This window comes from Perca fluviatilis, chromosome 24, assembly GCF_010015445.1.
Source record: "Perca fluviatilis chromosome 24, GENO_Pfluv_1.0, whole genome shotgun sequence".
Lineage (NCBI taxonomy): Eukaryota > Metazoa > Chordata > Actinopteri > Perciformes > Percidae > Perca > Perca fluviatilis.
In genome coordinates, this window is record NC_053135.1 from 16,326,052 (window position 1) to 16,348,166 (window position 22,115).

Consider the following 22,115-nt stretch of genomic DNA (forward strand, 5'->3'; position numbering starts at 1 on the left):
ATAGCGCCAGTCCTAGCTAGCTGGTCGACTCCCCCCCCCGCCCCACCCAGTCTGTGATTCTAACTTGTTCACTCTAAGCAGGCACTTGTGTCATTTTGGAGCGAAGGAATGGAGAAGAGGAAAGAACAATGGTAGTTGTTGCCTTTATAGGGATGGTGAGGTAACGGTACATGACAGTCTGGTGTGGAGACTGGAGAGTCTGCTGGGAAACGGCTGCCATTTTGAAGAGGGCTGGGGTTGCATGGATGGGCTGTTTGTTTCATTTCAAGTCCATTTTTAGTTGCAAAAATGAACAAGTTTATCTTTGGAGTTCCATGGATCTCAACTTCATAATACAATCAAATTTTAAAGACCTGTCAGAATAACATTTAAGACATTTTAAAGCCTAACTTATTAACTACAGGATTTTAGACTTGTTAAGCATTTCTAAAGACCCACTTTATATTACATCTCATATCACTTTTAAAGTATTCAATCATTTTCAGTTTTCAAACCTGACTGAGGTTATCTGCTCTCCTTCTAAACTAACTGTCCACCTTACATGGCTAAATGGTTTCTCACGTGTTGGGTTCTCATGTGTCTAAGTAAACTTCCACTCACTGAAAAAGCTTTCTTACAGACGGAGCAGCTAAATGGTTTCTCTCCTGTGTGGACTGTCATGTGTTTCTGTAAACTTCCATTGCCTGTAAAAGCTTTCTTACAGACGGAGCAGCTAAAAGGTTTCTCTCCTGTGTGGATTCTCATGTGTGCCTGTAAATAGCCGCTCACCGTAAAAGCTTTCTTACAGACTGAGCAGCTAAATGGTTTCTCTCCTGTGTGCGTTCTCATGTGTGTCTTTAAGCTTCCTCTCACTGTAAAAGCTTTCTTACAGACTGAGCAGCTAAATGGTTTCTCCCCTGTGTGGGTTCTCATGTGTCTATGAAAATTTCCACTGACTGAAAAGGCTTTCTTACAGACTGAGCAGCTAAATGGTCTGCTTCCTGTGTGGATTGCCATGTGCTTATGTAAACTTCCACTCTCTGTAAAAGCCTTCATACAGACTGAGCAGTTAAATGGTTTTTCTCCTGTGTGGATTCTCATGTGTTTAAGTAAATTTCCGCTCACTGTAAAGGCTTTCTCACAGACCGAGCAGCTTAAGAATTTCTCTCTTGTGTGGATTTTCATGTGTGTCTGTAAATGTCGTCTCCTTGCAAAATATTTACTACAGACTGAGCAGCAAAATGGTTTCTCTCCTGTATGAGATATCATGTGTCTCTTCAGATTTCCAGTGGTGCCACATCTTTTCCCACACTCAGAGCAGCTACTTTGATTCTCACCAGCACTACATCTGGAATCACCGACAGGGACTTCATCATTATTCAGAGAGTTTAAACCTGACGGAGGTTCTCTGGTATCCTTCCAATCATAACTGTCATCAGTCTCTGGATCAGAAAAGTTCATGTCTGGTTCTGGTCCCCCACAGTCCTCTCCATTACCTTCTGTTTTAATCTGTTCAGTTGAGCTGCTGGCTGGAGGCTCTGCCTCTCTGTTCTCCTCAGTTTGAATCTGACGACCAACACACTGATGGTTCCTGAGCTGTTTATACCAGGTGAATCTTTGGTCACAAATGCTGCAGCTAAACAGAATCTTTTCGGCGATCGTGTGTTTCTTCAGAAGAGTCTTGCAGGCAAATTGTTCCCAACACTCAGGGCTGCTTGACAGTTTTTCACCAGCAATACAAGTCACACGACTTACCGGGACTTCAGCATTATTCAAGGAGTTCAAACTTGTCTGAGGTTCTGTGGTCTCATTCCAGTCATCAGCCACTTTAGTTTCTTGTATGTAACATTGTGAGGTGGCATCACTGCTAGGCAGTTGTAAAAGTGTATATGGATCTGATTTCATGGCTTGTTCTGGTCCTCCACAGTCCTCTCCATCAGCTTCTGTTTTCATCTCTTCAGTTTGTCCTTGATGAAGCTGCAAGATCTGAGGTTTCTCTTCGTCATCTTCACTCTTCACAGGGACAGGAGTGAATGTGAACTTGCTGATATCAGCCTCCTCGGGCCCTTGAAGCTGCTCTCTGTCCTGACTGGTCCAGAGTTCCTCCTGTTCCTCTTTAATGTGTGGGGGCTTTGTGTCCTCCTGGTCCAGACTGGAGCTCCACTCCTGCTGATGTTCTTCACCAACAATCACTTTCTGGACATCTGTAGGTAAAGCTGAAACACAAACTGCCATTAATGTGACTCTTAATAATACTAATTAGCTAAATTAAATCTGATATGGACACAGGTTTATGATTACTGTAAATACTGGGCACACCTCACCTTGCTGAAGGAAATGTGATTATATAGCCTACCTTTCAATAAATTTTTTCTTTGTATGTTTTATTCTTTTATTTTTTACTTTCTTTTTTCACTGTTTTTTAAGTGCCTTTCTTAAGTTTATTTTGTATGTCATTTTGGAGGGTTGTAATGCTCATTGGATGGAAATGACTGCCTTATTTATACATTTTCTAAGTACGATGCCGAGTTGTTATAAAGTGTATGATATGCATGATATCTGTGAAAATATGTAAATAAAGTTAAAAGGGTCCAATGTGTGGGAACTTCTCCCATCTAGTATTTTTCTGGGCGAAGACAAAAAGTAAAAGCAAAAAAGTTTCAGTGTCAACATCGCAACGTCCTGCGATGTGACTACTATATGCGATATGCATGCGCATAGCGCGATGTAGACAAAACAAAATATCGTGCAGCCCTAGACACTATTCTAGTATCTGACACGGACGTATCCTGTCCTGGCCTGTCCTTGACACAATCTATTTTTAATGACATTTTTTTATATCTTTTGGAATTGTCCTTCCTTCTTTAGGAATAATGGATTTCACCACAGTACCAGGATAACATATTCTATTCGGTGGTGAATGCTTCAACGCAATGACTTATGTTTATCAGCCAGGTCATTTCATATGCTGATAACAATGTCACAATATAGCATGTTTTGTTCTTTTTTTAATATTGCTTTGACAATATGTATCGTCATATCGCTCAGCCCTACTGGGCATACACATCGACAACATGACAACTGACATGGAGTGTTAGAAAATGATTGCACTAGGGTCCAACAGCCGCTACACTTCCTTCGCAGGCTGAGTGTCTTTGGGGTCAACAAGAAAGCGTTGCTCTTCTTCTACTATGCAGTAGTTGAGAGCATCTTGTGGTAAGGCATGACAGCCTGATTTGGCAAACTTAATGTACAGTTGAAAGCCCAGATTACGTAATATTTCCTATAGGAATATATTTCCTAGCCTGAGTTAAAATAAGATAGGATTCATCCTATTTTAGACTCTTCCTATCTCAATTTAAGGCAGAACGTTGCTATATTATGGCCCCACAAACCCAAACTGGGTTCTGTTTCTGTCACACAGTCTGAAAGAGATACTACCATATCAGCAGACCAATAAAGTAATGCACATTTGACTATAGGGCAGGTAGATGTTTTTCTTTACATACTGCGACTTTATTCTTGATATCTCGGAGCTAGGAGAACACAGATATGTTTTTAATGTGCAGAAAGTTTAAAAAAGGTTTATGAATTAGTAATTATCGTTGAGACATTAACCGGTGCCACACGCATATTTAAAGCGGTTACTTCCCCCAATCCACGCGCAAAAAGAGGTGCAAAATTCTTTTATTAGTTGTACTGCAAATATTTTTGTCAACTTTGTATAACCGCTTAAACAGACAATCTGCCCACAGTCCCATCCTCAAGGCTATAAGGGTGCAAGGGCAGTTACAGCACATAATGTAATCTTTCAACAAACAAAATAAAAAAACTAGTGCTGTCAAGCGATTAAAATATTTATATCATAGTTAACTCGCAATTAATCACACATTTTTATCTATTCTAAATGTCCCTTGATTTCTTTTTGTCCCATTATTTTTTTTTCTCATTTTAATGCTCTTAACATGTAAAAGTGGATCGGCTTGCTTTGTGCTTTTGTCGCCTGGCTTTGACAAGGTGGTGGAGAATTGGCATCAGCTGTGTGCTTGGCCATCAAGCGGTATTTCAGACTGGACGTGCTGCGATGATAGCGCAGTTCACAACGTCAAAAACGCACAGATCACTTTGGTCTCGTCAATGGAACCATTTGGCAACTTTTTAAAAGTAAACTTACCATTCAGAATCTTATTGGCATCCATTTCGGCGTCTCACGCTCGCCATACACTCAAAACGTAACATTAGCCTACTACTCTTTGGCCGGCTCTTTTGTTTCCGGTCTAGTGAAATCTGGTGTGGTGTTGTAGTTTTCTAATATCATGCTCCTGTCTTTCTAAACTATCTTTTTAATAAACTGTCCGTACACTTACAAAGTTCTCGAATGCTTCGGTTGACATGCAGGGACCCACATTATGCTACCGTGGAAGGGTGGTGCTATTTTGAGCCTTGTTAGTGGTAAAAAAAAAAAAAAATAGCCATTTCTTTTTACTTTATCCGTGCCCTGACGACTAGCGTTATGAGGCAATTAGAGGTTTGCTCTGAATCTGGTCACGTTTGATTAGCATGAAAACAAATCCCAGAGAACGGTGAACTCAATACACATGTGTTACTAACCCCTAGGTTCCCGGATTTGTCCTTTAAATAGGGTTGTCCTGATCCCGATCACAGTGTCGAATCAGAGCCGATTTTGGCATTTTTTGTAACTGATCAGGGATTGGCATTCACCCCCTTTACCTTTACCCCGATCATGTACACCAGCTTGTAGTGATCACCGCCTTTTAATCATGCGCATTCTGCGCCACAGACTCACTAAGTTTTGTTTTATCAAAGATTGACTATTAATGTGATGGTTTGGAGTAATTTCACCCTAGGGTCCTTTGCACCATGACCTCGAGCCAAACAACCCCCCAGAAGCTTTTTCTTCTGCTCTCTGCTGCTACCGGCAGTAAGACGAGTGCTTAGGGATGTCTACACATAACACCGAAAAAAGATACAACAAAAATATTTATTAATTTAACTTATTTTTTTAAAGTAAGTGCTGTAGTACAAATAGCAAAAGAGAAGTTATACTTGAGGTAACGTTTGGAGACATTACCTTATTTAAATCATTAAATTAATAAATATTTTTGTCATATCTCTTTTCGGTGTTGTAATTTGCAGACGTCCCTAATCACTCGTCTTACTGCCGGTAGCAGCAGAGAGCAGAAGCCAGCAGGCAAGTGTTATTTTAATAAACTCCTGGTATACTTTATATACACGTGTGTGTGTGTGTGTGTGTGTGTGTGTGTGTGTGTGTGTGTATATATATATATATATATATATATGTTTCGGCAGAAATTCAATATTTAAAAGATTGCGATCAGGAGTCAAAAAAGCTGATCAGGACATCCCAAGTATTAAAACATGATGATGAATCATAAAAAACACTTTTAAAAATCTTACTTTTCTTTTCCAAGTCAAAGTTGGAACATCTGCCGGTTATAAAGTGATTATTATTAAGTTGTTGTTATTGTTATGGAAAAACTCATCTTCACATTATGTGAAAAGGTTCAGGAGACTGATGACTTACACTGAAGCATTAATGAAATCTTGATTGAGGAGAATTTAGGAGTAAACGGTACATTGTAGTGCTATGCCAACTTCTGAAATTCTACTCAAAAAACTGATTCTAAACAGGAACCGGTTCTCAATTAGGAGTATTTTTAAAGGTCCGGAGTTATATATCGGAAAAAGAAGCGAGCAATTAACGGCAGTGTTGGAAACATTTTCTCCCTCTCTTGTTGTCTGTCATTATGGCGGGGGTTGTATTCTATACACACCCACTGACTCAGGCATAGTACAGCGTGTGCTCCTCATATGAATTTAAACAGGCAGACAAGCGCTCTAGCGAGTAAACGGCGCCGTTATTGTTGACAGCCTAAGTTAGCTTAATAAGCAGAGTTGTAACATAATTGCCTCCTTTAAGTTCAAACATCAGAGCGCAACGCAGGCATGTAAGTGGCACCGTAATCCGCGTTGCTATTTCGTCCGGTAGATACCGGGCACCGGTGCCATATTGGCACTGGATTTTAACGTGCGGCGTTAACGTGAACAGAAACTTGCGTTGCCTGTATCTTTTCACAACAAATGCGCATGTGTGGAAAGCGGTCCCACAACAGCTGAAATGGCATACTGCTTCATAGTATCCTTCAAAGGAGGGATGTAGCACAATATGGATGTGAAAGCAGTTATAATTAGCCTATGTGACAATCAAATTTGTTTTGGTTAAAATCAACAAGCAGCCGTGAAAATTATTCGTGATCTCAATATTGATCAAAATCATCATGATTATCATTTTGGCCATAATCGTGCAGCCCTACTCTGTATGACGTGTAATGGTTTGGCCCAGATTGCTACACATCTTAAACTTTGGCAAATTCTTGTAAACTTGCTGCTGATTGAGATGAGCCAGCCCCTGCTCTCTCTACCAGCGGTAACTGCAGCATGCAGGGAATCAGCTCAGCAGAGGGAGGAGTGATACCGACATGTCTGTGTTCTTCATTAGTTCTTAACTTCTAACTTTGATGTCTGAAATCCTATTTATTTTGTTGACATTTTACATTTGTTTCCAGTTAGATAGTATTGAGTTATATAAGGTGTATCGGTAAAAGCAGACCTGCCAACCTTTAACAACTTTGAGTAGCAACTTACTGATTTATTGACAAAGTTCTGGTTCATGAACACGGCGGCACGCATGCGGAAAAAAAATGGGCCGTTATAATCCTGTGGTTGTACGAAGAATGAGTTCATTCCAGGCACCGAGTGTGTAGCAGCCACAATTTTTAAATGTTTTGTCCCTTCGACGTGCCGTCAGTCTGCCACACACACACACACACACACACACACACACACACACACACACACACACACACACACACACACACACACACACACTCATAATTTTAGGTTAGACTGTAAAAGTGATTAGGCAAAACTATGATTTCACCCGATTCTAAAAATATAATTTGCTCTGCACTACTACGCTATACATTTTTTCCAGTACACCTGCTTAATACATTTTTCTTCATGATCAATATTTAATTGTATGTCACGTGTGCTTATATAAACCGATATCCATAAATTAATTGCATTCAATTGTTTGATTTAACGGGAACCAACCATTCATATGATAGCTACATTATTACCTCTAGCTCCTTGGTGGCCAATGTCAAAATCGTAATTACACAAAGCAATTACATATGCATAAGGCATGACTGGGCAGTTTGGAACAGCGGAGGCGTGGCCCCTGGGGCGGTGCAATTAATCGAAATGTAATCGTGATTATGATTTTGGCTCCCAATGATCACAAAAACAGAATAATCGAGAAAAACTAGTATTTAGCTCATTACGTTTTGAAAGTAAACTCTTTTTCTCTTGTATTCTGAATGAAAAAATAATAGTTTAAATAGGAAAAGTATTAAGGCAAATGTCACAGTTGTATGCGTTTTTTACTGTTGATTTATTCAAAAAGGTCCCATGGAATGAAAATTTCACTTTATGAGGTTTTTTTGTAACATTAATAAGCATTCCCCCAGCCTGCCTATGGTCCCCCAGTGGCTAGAAATGGCGATAGGTGTAAACCGAGCCCTGGGTATCCTGCTCTGCCTTTGAGAAAATGAAAGCTTAGATGGGCCGATCTGGAATCTGCTCCTTATGAGGTCATGAGGAGCAAGGTTACCTCCCCTTTCTCTGCTTTGCCCGCCCAGAGAATTTGGCCCACCCATGAGAGAGAGACGACATGGCTTTCAAACGAGCAAAGTGGCAGTTGGTCAAGGCCACCCCACCCCCCTCCTCAATAGCTACAGACACAGAAATGGCACATACTCAGGAAAGCTCATTGTGGGACTGGCTCTAGTGGCTGTAATTCTGCACCAAGGCTGAATTTCGGGAAAGAGACTTCAGATACAGTATTAGGGGACCACTAAGGTCTATATAAAAGCATCCAAAGAGCACCATGTCATGGGACCTTTAACTTTTTCCAGTTTTTTAAGTTTTTTTTAAGTTCAATAATTGCAACATCTTTCCAGAAGTCAACGAGTAATCGTGTTAAATTACCGTGATTTCAATATTGACCGAAATAATCGTGATTATATTTTTTTACATAATTGAGCAGTCCTAATGGCCACTGCTATTGATATTTTGTCAGGAACTTCTGAGGGGCACAGACCCGCTTCTTGTTAGGTTTGCTGCCTTCTTTCTCCCTGCCAGTGTCCTTGTCTGACGCCATTTTAATTAACTGCAAGGCGCGCGCGCACACACACACTCTTAACAACATATAGGCCATCTGTCTGCCATGATCTGTTCCTATATGAGTAAAACTAAGATTTTTAGTGATGTGTAGCCCAGGTTAATTATGATCTCTATAATAACCTTAGCCTCCATAATGTGCCTACAGTAGTGTACGGTCTTAAAATACTTCTATAGTCTGTCCCAAAATACTGTAACACTTTTATAGTATGTCCCAAAATACTAGGCCTATAGTAGCCTATTTCTATAAGATTACTATAACATTGTTCCAAAATTGGCCTACTGTACAATTCCTATAATTCCTTTTCGTGATGGTTTGTACAGCCTAGGCTACAATGAAAAAGTCACGTTTAACAAACAAACACAAACAATATAAGTGGGAAACGTCCGTAGACAATTTTTTTATCCTGGGAAGTATTTTAGATCTTTATGGGTCTGAAGTTTTTACCATAGTCCAAAAACTGTAGTGTAACGTTAACGCCCATTTAAACGCCTGGCAAAACAAGCAAGCTGTTTAGGAAATTAGGTAGCCTAACGGAACTAGGTTATCGTTATTTGTGTTAAATTACTCCAAAGTTGACAGGTAGGCTACGTAAATTAATTCATTTCACAATTTTACCCTTTTACATCAAGCCTGTTTACCTTTGCAAGCACCGTGCTCCCTTGGGGAAACCAACCAAACTAAACGGGAATGAGAGAGGAATAACACTTGCATTTGATGCTTTCGTTTTGCTATCAGTAGCCAATATCCCCGCTTAACATTTAACAGGAAGGAACCCGACGCTGTGATTGGTCAAACTCTTCTTCGTTTTTTTTCTTCTTTAGTTTTTTTTTTCTTCCAGCACGCTCGTCGCTGCTACACTGTTTTAGCCTACTACTATCAAGTGTTAGACTGAGACAGCTACTGCTCGTCAACTCAAAGCAGTCCTGATTTACGCGAAGTTTAAAGTGATAATTCGTATCATCGTATTTTGATGTCAAAATGCATATCTACTACACAAAATGCATACAGGATGGCAGGTCTGAGTAAGGCAGGGTCTTCCCACTGGGCCTGTATATAACACTTTGTCGCTCTTTTGATGTTTGAGCAATCTAAATTGACAATCAAAATCAAAATCAGGTTTCAGGCCTAATGCTGTGCTCTACTACTTCAGTAGCAGGTGGCAAGGTAATTCATGTTATCTATAGGAACACCAATACTACTTACAGTTTTATGCAAAGGTTTAGGCACCCCTGTTCATTATTAAGATTTCAGTTTACCATCTGCTGTGCAGACAGCAGGGACTAAGCAGTGGCCAGAGGAAGCATCTACAGGCTGTTGTAACTTTTGCACCTATTATTGTTCTTATATAACATTGTTGAAGTTGATTCTATAAATGTAATTTCATATCTCAAAATATCCAAAGGAAGTTACTGCTTCAAAAGCCCAGCAGATGATAAACTGAGTTACCCAGGGTGCCTAAAAAAAATAACTGTATAGCCTACATCTAGACACTTACCTCACTATCATCTCTGGTTAACCTACCAACAGATACAGTACAATACAGTTTTGAATCTAACTGAATAAAAAGCAATGTATTAGGTGTAACTTGTAACTTACAATGCTCATGGGTTGTGGATGTTTGTCGCTCATCCAAGAATGAAGTCTCCGGAGTTGTGTCAGAGCGGAAGTGGGTGCATGCACTGTAATCTATGTAAGCAATTGAAACACAAACTGGGTTAGTTAAATCGGGCACCCAGAGAAGACAATCACAACACTGTTAGCCAACTTAAAACTGAGGAGATGGTGTTTGACCCTCGGTCAGTGGGGGATCATACCCCTTTGTCCATTCATAGGGAGGATATCAAACAGGTCACTTCTTATAGTTATCTGGGTATCCACCTGGATAACCTCTTAAGCTGGAGTGACCACGTAGATTATGTACGTTCCCGTTTACAGCAAAGACTGTATTTCTTACGCAGACTAAGGGTGTTTGGTGTCAGCCAGAACATCATGTTTTTATTTTATCAGGCAGTGATAGAGAGTGTTATCAGGTATGGGATGACGGCGTGATTCGGCAATCTCTCCACACAGTCCAAATCAAAGTTGCAGCGCCTGGTACAGACTGCTATGAAGGTGATGGGGAGGACTGATAAGCTCTCCCTTCAGTCCATCTATGAGCAGCCTGTACTTAGGCAGGCGCGGAGAGTATTGTTGGACCCGTCCCACATCCTTCAAACGGAATACGAGCTCTTGCCTTCTGGCAGAAGGTACAGAATCCCTAAAACTAAATTGAACCGTTTTAAATACTCCTTCGTACCAGTCTCCATCAAAATTTTTAAAGGGGTGATAGAATGATTATATAGGGTATTTTACACTGTTCCTTAAGGTCTCCTAATGGGGTATGTAACATTGGTTGGGCTGTAAATTGCCCGAATGCTATTTTATTAGGCCCTTAACTACCCTGTGAATATGGCTCTATTTGGAACAAGAGCTTTTCTTCCAAATATGGTATGCTCATGAATATTCAGAATGAGCTACGCGCTGATTGGTTTGAGCAAACTACATAGAAACACATGGGAGACTCGGCAGCAGGCCTCATATTTCAGACACTGGAAATTTATACATTGTTTGTCGGGCTATTTCGTTATTAAATTCACTTCTGAGACTTTTTTAAGCGAGAAGCTCAAATATGGGCCGTTTTACGAAAATTGATGGCTAATTGCAAATTTGGTAAGACTGTGTGTCGGAGTTCAGCCGCTGGTGCTGCCTCGCCGCCCGCCGGTGCTGCCTCGCCGCCCAGCCTGCCTTCCTTCACAGACCCCGGCCTGCTATGAGGTACTTGGAGCTCCGTCACGGCTGGCAGCCCACAGCAGGGACTACCAACACCGCTGCCCTGACAGAGCTCCAGGGCCTTCAACTCCCCTCTTCCTGCTAGCTAAATGGCCGGTTGTGTGAGAGTGAGAGTGCCGTCAGCGAGCTTGTTACACCAGCAATCTCTTACCACATGTTACACACATGTCACGCCACTTATACAAAATCTAACTAAAGGTCTCATAAAGCTAACAACTGTGTCCGATTTCAAGTTAATGAATATTTGTGAAGTCAAAGTGTTTCGTTAGCTGCGACTGTCCCTTCAATCCTAGCTATGTGTAGCTACAAACCACGGATAGTTAGCTTCCTTTTCGCCTTAATTCGAGTATATTTACAGTTTGAATTTCGTCACGCCACGTTACAACATCTAACTAAATGTCTTATAAAGCTAACAACTGTGTCAGATTTCAAGTTAATGAATTTTTGTATGGTGCTAAAACAGTATCATAAGTATTTGCAACTTGTGAAACACAATGCACAAATAGATGCAGAGGGATCCGTATCTGTAAGGGCAATGCACAAATAAATGCAGAGGGATCCGTATCTATAAAGGTGTATCTGTGTCCGTGACTCTTATTTGTAATTCGTATTTCATCATTTGTAAAAGAACTTAGTATTTTTCAATGTAAATATACGTGTAAATCTCCTTCTATGTGTGTGGGTACTTTTGAGACTGTTTTTCCGCGCCGTTTGTGGTCAGAAGATATTCGTAACTCAGGTGACAATCCCAGCACTCTCCAATACATGGCGGTGATGCAACTCTTATGGATTCCAACCGCTGTTAAAATAAATGAAAGCTGGGAAGAAGCCTAGCTACACTGTTCGCAAAATCTACTTGATGTTGTTAATATATGTCAATGGATGTTCCTCCAGGTAAGTTGACATTATTAGGACTTTGTCGTCAGATAAATTACATTCATGTTTTCAGCATCATTGTTGCAGTGCATTTACAATTCGCTTTGTGTTGTTATGGCGGCAGTGACAGTTCGCTACTTTTTAGAGTGTTCTAACATTCACGTTCTTGTACAGCTTAATCAGCGATGTTAACTTAGCTAGCTAGCTAGTTAAAGTCAGGCTTGTAATATGGGCTTGCTTGGTCTTTGTATGGCAGTCTGAAATATTATTAAGCGCTAAGTTATGTTAGTGTTGCTATTATTTAGTGCAGTTGATCATATTGTGTTTTATGTTTCACGTTTACTCCCGTTTATCCATTGCTGTTAACAGGGTGGCCAAGTGTGTGCTGGTAGCTATATTATAGCCAGCTGACGTGACAGGTAATAAGTATGATACAGTTAGTCGGTCAGTTGGATTGTAGTTGTGAGCAGTACCTTTTCTTCAGAGTGTGCGTAAATGAAAAAAGTATAGGCTATCTGCTGCATCGTGATATTGTATTTCTTCGTTAAACCAGCTGTTATTTCTGCTATTTGATGTGGATGTACCATATATATATATATATGTCAATGGTTGCTATGGTAGCATCGTGTTTAAACAGGTTTATACTTTTACTACTTGTTAGGATTGTTAAATACTTTTGTGGTTGAGTACAATAAGAAGTAAGTGGTGTTACATATTGTTTTCTGTACCGCTATCAAGGCTTATCTAGCGAGGCTTTGCTAGATTTTCAAAATAAAAGCATCCAGCCGTTTTGTTGTTGGAGGCTTTAAAGCGTATCATTCATAACATGAAGTGTTGTCTATGTTAGCAGTAACTTAACAGATGGGCAAAAATGTCTGAGAATCCCATATAATAAGCGGTTGAATTGGAGTTTGAGATATATATAGCCGTATTCCGACTATTGTTTATATTATGTTTGGTAATGTTATTACTGCTTAAGGTGGAATGAGTGTATACAAACAGTATGTTTCCTTTATTCATTTGTATTATGTTTCTCTCTTTATAGGAAGCACACACAGTCAAACTCAAACAAGAAAAAGGAAGAAATAAACTGAATAAGAACCATCTCTCAGCTCTTCATTTCAAACTCTGGAATATTTGCCTTAAGTGGTGTTCTGGTTGACATACCTGAGTGAACCTGGTGATAAACCCAGAACTAGCACCTTCACAACACTGCTCCTTTATTCAAGACCAAATGTATGTGCAGTTGTACATCGTGATAAAAAATGATAGCCTAGTTCAATCTAACACTGAATCTGCTGTGTTTTACTGATCTGACTGACCACTGATGAGGTGTACTTGGACCCACCAGACTCTCCTCAAAGTATGAGAAACCATCAGGAGGAAGTTATTGCTCCACAGGTGTCATACTTCTCAACTGCTCAGTAACTAAAGTATCAACTGCTACTGTAAGGACTGTACTGTCCATAGACATTGATCAGGCTGTGTGAAAGGGACTCTTGTTTCACAAAGTAACTAATCAAATTTCACTTGAAGTTTTTATCCGTCCGTTATATTTATGCTGTGAAATGTTTTTTAAGCTGCAGATTAGATTTATACCCTTTATACCCTTTAATATTGTCATCTGTCAAAACAATAAAGTATATAACTGTTAAATGTTTTGTGTTGCTTACTGTCACTATTACCTGTCTTAAAGTGATGGTTCGGAGTAATTTCACCCTAGGGTCCTTTGCACCATGACCTCGAGCCAAACACCCCCCCAGAAGCTTTTTTCACCTGGGTCTAACACTGGGAGAGTTAGCGTAGAGTAGCGTTAGCCGCTGAATAGCTTAGCGCAGAGGCTAATGGATCCGAAGTGTCTCTTAACATTACCCCACTAATAATGCCCGAAATGATACCAAAGGTCTACACTAGTATATATAGGTTATGCACTCATAAAACGATGGATTGTAAAGTTTGTAAGTACACCAGAAGGTTATGTAAATAACACTTGCCTGCTGACTTCTGCTCTCTGCTGCTGTTGTTGCTGCTGTAAGACGAGTGCTTAGGGACATCTACAAATTACAACACCGAAAAGAGATGCAACAAAAATATTTTTTAATTTAACTTATTTTTTAAAGTAAGTGCTGTAGTATAACTAGCAGGAGACAAGTAATAATTGAGGTAAGTTTGGAGACATTACCTTATTTAATCATTAAATTAATAAATATATTTTGTTGCATCTCTTTCGGTGTTGTAATTTGTAGATGTCCCTAAGCACTCTTACTGCCCGGTAGTAACAGCAGCAGCAGCAGACAAAAAACAGAAGCCCGCAGGCAAGTGTTATTTACATAAACTTCTGGTGTACTTACAAATTTTACAATCCATCGTTTATGAGTGCATAACCTATTTGTACTACTGTAGACGTTTGGTATCATTTCGGGCATTATTAGTGGGGTAATGTTAAGAGACACTTCGAATCCATTAGCCCCCCTGCGCTAAGCTATTCAGCTGATAACGCTTACGCCACGCTACGCGCTCCCAATGTTCGACCCAGGTGAAAAAGCTTCTGAAGTGTTTGGCTCGAGATCATGCGTGCACCCCGGGGAAAATTCGATAACCATCAATTCTAAAGGATTACATTTTTATAGTCAGGATGTTAAAAGGACTTAGTGTTTGACCCTTCTACATGCATTAAATCAGACATCAACTGTTTAAACGTCTTTGTGAAAAAAACATGTTATATAACACTTAAGGAGCCTTACTACTGAACTTAAAAATGACCAAACCCTGCATAGAAATAAAGCACTTTATTCATAGTCAATGTCAATGAAATGTAAATATAAAGTGTGTATACATAATGCACAGAGTAGCAGATAAAAGTCCAGATCATGTCCTCACCCAGACTAAAGGGTTTATTTTCTACTGAGGATGTGTCAGCTGGTAATGTAGGCTCTCAGGTCACATAAGTCATCCTGTGGATACTGAATCTGTCCTGATGCTGCTGTGTTGTCTTCAGACCATCATCACTTGGCAGAAGTATGGCACCTGTCCCACAATACCTTCATACTGTGAGGAGTCTTGTGGGTCCAGGTAAACCTCATCAAACAGGTGTCCAGGACAGCATCTGATCAGTCAGATCTGTAAAACATGGCAGATTTAGTGATTAAATGTTGCTATCATTTTTTGTCAGAGTGTACAACTGCACATACATTTTGTCTTACAGGAGAAGCATGTATTTAACCCAGTGTGTTGCAATTACTGTACTAATAACATGGTAACAATATGTCGAGCAAATGTTAAATTTAAATTCTTTATAGTTTAACTTAACATCGATTGATTCCTTAGATCATCTAGTTTCATATGATAGGCCTACCAAATATATTCACTAGCTTTAAAACTGGACCCACTAACAGATTAAGCAGCGCTTAATATTTCAGACTTCAAATTCCTGACTTTAACGAGCTAGTTAAGTTAGCATCGCTATTTGCCTTTAGCACACTCTAAAAAGTAGCAAACTTCCACCATAACACAAAGGAAATTGTAAATGCACTGCAACAATGATGCTGAAAACAAATGTAATTTATCTGACGACAAAGTCCTAATAATATCAACTTACTTGGAGGAACATCAAGTAGATTCTATTATGTCTATGGTGCCAACCGTCTCTCTGAAACATTTAACAGGGCTTCTTCATGTGGTTTAACAGCAGTTGGCATCCATAAGAGTTGCATTACTGCCATCTATTGGAGAGTGCTGGGATTGTCACTTAACACCGCCATCTAGTGGAGAGTGCTGGGATTGTCACCTGAGTTACGAATATCTTCTGACCACAAACGCCGCGGAAAAACAGTCTCAAAAATACCCACACACGTAGAAGGAGATTTACACGTATATTTACATTGAAAAATACTAAGTTCTTTTACAAATGATGAAATATGAGTTACAAATAAGAGTCACGGACACAGATACACCTTTATACAAATAGCTCTGAATTTATTTGTGCATTGCCCTTACAGATATGGATCCCTCTGCATTTATTTGTGCATTGCCCTTACAGATATGGATCCCTCTGCATTTATTTGTGCATTGCCCTTACAGATACAGATCCCTCTGCATTTATTTGTGCATTGCCCTTACAGATACAGATCCCTCTGCATTTATTTGTGCATTGTTTTTCACAAGTTACAAATACTTATGATACTGTTTTAGCACCATATTTTTGTGAATTCCAGAGGAATTCTAAGAGGAGGCTAGCTAGCTCTCATTGATAGAGCTCCATCCAGCCGCAGGCTCCATCAATGAGACTCACGGACAAGCGGCGTTTATTCCCCCAATCGTTTTTTAAATAACTCAACACATTATAATTACACACATTAAAAGAGTAACTGGAACCTGTGGTAAGAGAATGCTGGCGTAACAAGCTCGCTGACCGCGCTTTCACTCACATACACGGGCCATTTAGCTAGCAGGAAGAGGGGAGTTGGAGGCCCTGGAGCTCTGTCAGAGCAGCGGCGTTTCGTAGCCCAAAACGGTGACTTTGCGCGGGTATGGAGTGCTGTGGGTTGCCAGCCGTGACTGAGCTCCATCTACCTCACAGCAGGCCGGGGTCTGTGAAGGAAGGCAGGCCAGGCAGCTACACAGGCAGCACCAGCCTCTGAACTCCGACACACAGTCGGACAAAATTTGCAATTAGACATACATTTTTGTAAAACGGCCCATATTTGACATCTACATAGTTGATTTCTCGCATAAAAAAGTCTCAGAAGTTAATTTAATGGTAAAATAGCATATGAACAATGTATACAATTTCTGAGATCTGCACGACCTAGATTCAGAAGACTAACTGATCTCAGGTCAGTTGTGTAGCCTATGCAAATGTTGGGGGGTGACAAAGAGAAAGACTAGAGCCAAATGAGGAGGAGCCGCAATAGTTGACTTGGCTGGCTTGTTGAGATTCGCCCGTTTTCAGAGGCAGTTTCAAATAGTGAGATTTGCAGAGAAAAGAGGTGTCAATGGGATTTAGAGGTTCTATGTATGTCCTAGTTACCCACTAAACTGTCATTATTCAACTATGACAAGGTAAAATCAGTTTTGCATTCTATCACCCCTTTAAATATATTTTTACGATTTGTAATAGATAGGCCGGAGAAGTGTGCAATAACTTGGTGTTCTACATTTCATTTTTTTATTTCTGTGTGTATGTAGCCTGGGGGTATTTTTTTACGTGTATTTATTGTCTGTAATGGCAGCTACTACTATGCACTCTTGAGTCCATGACAAATTTCCCCTAGGGGACAATAAAGTATATTCTATTATATTCTATTCTAACGTAAGCGCAGCAGTGCGGTGCATTAGGCTACATTTAGGCTAATAAAAAAAAAATTGCTAAAAAAGGATAAATCATGTATTTTCTGTAACAGTTCATTATTTATGCATGCCATCACGCAAAATACAGAGGTCACATAAACAAATTACTTACGAGGCTCTCCCTGTTCGTGCTGCACTTCAGCGTTGCTGGTCGAAACTGATGTCTGACTCGCGTTAGCTTGTACCTCCAAGTTATTCTTGCACCTGATGAGTTTTCGCATTTTCTTAACTGGTTGTCGTTCATAACCAAGAAATAACTCCGGATTCGGGTGGAGCTCTGTTGGTTTGTGGTCGATGAAATGGTAAGAACAGACATAAACTCTCTTTGGTGGATTTTTTAGCTTTAGGGCTGCTAACCATTCTCGTGTTCTTGTCTCGTCCCTGGGCATTGAATGGAGTGTGTAGGGTGCTGGGCAACAGGTCAAGCGCGTCCGTTTATGTTGCAAACAGGTCCCGTTCATAAAATCCTTAATTTTTCGCGTGTTGTTTGTGCACCCAACAACAGCACACGTTGAGCCACAAGGAGCCATTGCTTAATCCGTCAGCATTACTACTTGTCAGTAATCAGTTCTCGTTCGTACCGTGAGTAGCCTATCCCTGGTGTGCTGGCTTCATTAGCATTAGGCTAAACCGGAACTGAGATACCGTCAACAGGAAGTGTCGTGTTTCATGGTGGACTCGCAGGAAAGTTGTGAATACCTCGCAACACAGTTAGAAAACAAGAACGAGCTAACTAATGTTAACATAAGCACTTTGGCTCGGTGGATGTCGATATTAAAGTCCCGTTAAAAATATTTTCCGTCTTTTTCTTACGATTTCCAGCCACAGGCTGTCACTCCCCCTTGTACTAACTTTACTAGGTACGTAACGTTAGCTCCGCAATGTTGTACTAACGTTACTCTGTACGTAACGTTAGCTTAGACCTCACATTGCCTTGTGTTTCTCACAAATTATTGTTCATCAGACGTAACATGAGTGACACATGCGAGTAGGCCAAGGCAAGAAGAGGGAGATCAGCCTAACGTTAGACAACATATTTATTATAATAAAAAGTCACATTCGAATAGAATTTCAGCATTCGAATAGTATTGATTGTTTTAACATTCGACTTTGGTTCGTTCCAACAGCCGAAGTGTGGACCAGGTCAGCGTGATGACGCTTTGTTGGTAACAGTTTATAAAGTTATTAACTGTAATTTTAAATTGGCCATACTACTATTTTCTTTTCTATGTAATATCCGAGTTGTTCAACAGTGGTTCGAATTCGCCATTAGACGTTTTATAATGAGTTCCTGTCGTCAGATGAAAGGCTAATGCTAGCAAGCTAAGGCCCTTGCTAAGGGTGCTAAACATAGCGGATTTACCGCACACGGCTAACGTCCTCCTGGTTCTGTTGACGCCCCAGCTTCCACAAAGTAAACAATCACAATCCAAACACTGTCTCCTGCCTCGTCTATCGACGCCAGAACACAACGGGCGCGTCGCGCAAACGCGGGTTACAATGGCAGGAGTTCGTAAGCTGCACTTTCCACCACGGTTATTACGTCAATTGGTCCTTTAACCGGAGGACACTGTAACTGGGAACCATTCGCAGCTGCTTCTTTCACTAATACACGTACAAACGGCTAAATGCTGTACGGTAAAGGTCCTTAATGAATCCGCTTCAGGAGCTAGCTAGCTCCAGCTAACAGGATGCGTAAGAATGCTTTAGCAGAGCAGAAAGAAAACGAACCTTCTCCTCGCAGCTTCGTTTCCGGTTTTAAAACCACCTCTAGCCGTTTCCCGTGTCGGTCCATCTCTGCTTAACCAACTAGCTTCTCGGGTTTTCTACCGTTACGTGGTTCACCTATAACGTCCAGTCTCCGCTGCCTGCTCAGTGTTTAGGTCGGTAACGAATGAACGGTAGTCGTCGTCTTCTTCTCTGATTTAATGGCGGATCGCGAACAGCGGCCTGGGTGCATACCGCCACCCACTGTACCGGAGTGTGTAATATCAGGTATTTGCACACTGCAGGTTATATATAAAAAGTTGAGAGAGAAACAAACACAAACTGTGATTACAATCTAATCATGTAGATTTAAGAAAAATAAAGAGAGGCTTGCAGCATCCCCCGTTTCCTCAATATCCCCTCAAATATTGTTCCTCTTTGACTCTGAATTAGACTGACCACACTCCATAACGACATGCTCAGCATGTTCAGGAACATTACAAACATCACTTTTATCTCATATGCACGTTGCCATTAAATAAAGAGTCGATTTTAATCCAGTATGTCCAAATCTTAATCTGGAATAAACCACCTCCTCTTCTTCCCCTCTTTGACATCTGTGTCCCACTTCCTCTGCCACGAATCCCTCGCTCCTATTGATCGCTTTCCTATTAATGACCTGGCCTCACCTTTTCCAAAAGAAACATATTATTTCATCATCATTTAATTCAATGCTCTAATTAATTTTTATTTCAGGTTTATTTAACAGGGACAATGCACACTAATAATACAAAGAAAAAATGTAAATTGTGCCAGAATTAGCCAAAAGGCTATTTTACATCTGCTGTCCCTGGACAGAGCATACAATGTCACACCTAAAAAGATAAAAGAATTATAATAGTACATACAGGTTTAGTCCAGTACAAGTAAAATTGGCTATAAATGTTAAAAAATATGACAAGATCAGCACATAAACAAGAACAGTTGGTCAATATCAACATCAACACACACACACACACACACACACACACACACACACACACACAAGCCAAACTGTCAGTTTGTTATTCTTGCCTGCTTTCCCATTACCCTCCACACCATAATGAGAAGGCACTCAACACAACTGTACTATAATCCCAACTCTACGCATTTGCAACGTCATCGTATTATAGATATATAAATCTTATTTCTTTTGAATTCAAACTATTACGAGCTGTCTGAACAAATAAAAACTCTCGCAGGCCTTACCTCTTCCATCCATTGTAGTCCTAGAATTATAGAAACTTTTTTCTGATGTAAATACAGTTGTATACAATCTATCATTCATTCTATTGCATAATGACTACATCGATATCAGTTACGAACTATCCTGTTACATGGCCACTCCCTGGATCTTTAGATCCACCAGTAAATATTTTCATACAGTTATTGTAATTCCTCTTCACATAATATTGAACCAAATATCCAATCCTATCCTCATTCCTTTCAAACCATTCTCTCTTCTGCTCCACAAGTTGAAAGTCCACAATGGGCGCTGGAAAAATATCTATGGAGGAACATGACCCTACACAGTATTTGGCCCATAATCTTACCTATTGAAACCATATTCCTCTGCGCCACTTTCCAGCTATTCTTTTTGTCGTTGTAAATATTCCCAACAATCACACAGCACCTTTGGTGCAAGTTGTTCCTCTCCAGATCACTTTAACTTAATATGCCAGGGACCATTTTTAAGGTCTTTAGTAAAAGACTTACTTTTTAACTGCACCACTACTGAGTCTTAGAGCGCTGAACTCTATTCTATCTAGTTTTTCCTTGACACTCTTGGCTGCTGCTCCATATCCCATACATCCGTAATCAAGGCCATATAAATATCCAGTAGTGATTGTTTATCTAATCCCTATTCATACCACAAACACAAACTGATCTCATGAGATCCACTACATTTTTTATATATATTTTGTTTCAACCTGTCCAACGGGATTCCTCCGTATACATTTCTTATCAAGCCATGATCCTAAATATTTGAACTCTGATGTTCTACTGTTGCCTTTGATAATATATACAACTATTTTATTTTTTTTGTTTTTTTTTTTATTTTTTTTTTTTTTTTTTTTTGTTTTTTTATATATATTTTTTTTTGTTTTTATGTGTATAATATTTTATAATAATGTATATTATATATGTTAATGTGTTATGTTGTTTTTTGTGTAATATTGTGTGTTATTTATTTATTATATATGTTATTTGTATTGTATTTTTTCTTTTTTATATAATATAATTTTTACTTAATATTGTTATTTTTATATATTTTATTGTAATATGTATATGTTCTTATATTTTTTTATTTATTATATATTTAATATTGATATTTATATTTTATAATATTATTTATTATAATATTTATATATGTATGTATATACATTTATATATTTTTATTTATGTATGTATATGCATATGTTATTATATATATTAATATATATATATATTAATATGTTATATTCTTTTTTTTATTTTATTATTTTATATATACTTATATATACATATGTTTGCTATTATTTTATTATTATTTGCTCATAGATATGATACTGATATATATATAATATATATATATGTATATATGTATTTTTTTATATTTTTTTTATAATATTATATTTGTATTTATTATATTATGTATATTTTTTATATTTTTTTTTATTATTTTTTTTTTTATTGATATATAATATGTTATATATGTTTATTTTTATATATAATAATATATGATATATATGTATATAATATATATGTATATATTTATTCTATTATTTTTATACTATATTATTGTTATCTATTTTTATTTATATTTTAATATATATATATATATTTATGTATTATAATATATATATTAGTATTTATATGTATCTCTATATATATAGATTTTATTTATAGTTTATGATATCTGTATTGTAATATGCTATGATACATATACTTATCTAATAATAAATCATGCTTTGTTGCTTGTTGTTGATTGTATATAATATATGTTATGTGTTTGATTGTTGTTTTTGTATTGGAAATGTTCAATGGCATATGTAGTTGTAATATGCAC

At 38.8% G+C, this 22,115-nt stretch overlaps 1 protein-coding gene and 1 long non-coding RNA gene across 2 annotated transcripts in view; both read right to left on the reverse strand.

Annotated features, from left to right (window-relative positions):
• Positions 1 to 41: 41 nt before the first annotated feature.
• The window catches only part of LOC120554218 (zinc finger protein 391-like), a 26,785-nt gene continuing 4,711 nt past the window's right edge, over positions 42 to 22,115 (reverse strand). Inside the window, exon 4 of the mRNA XM_039792965.1 lies at positions 42 to 2,183. Within this exon, the coding sequence (XP_039648899.1) occupies positions 538 to 2,183 (1,646 nt within the window). The 3' untranslated portion in view covers positions 42 to 537. The remainder of the gene's footprint in view (positions 2,184 to 22,115) is intronic.
• On the reverse strand, positions 14,746 to 19,214 carry LOC120554275. The gene is made up of 2 exons (XR_005638349.1): positions 17,433 to 19,214; positions 14,746 to 15,091 (listed from the first exon to the last, which is right to left on the reverse strand). It is a non-coding gene; the product is annotated as an uncharacterized LOC120554275 (long non-coding RNA).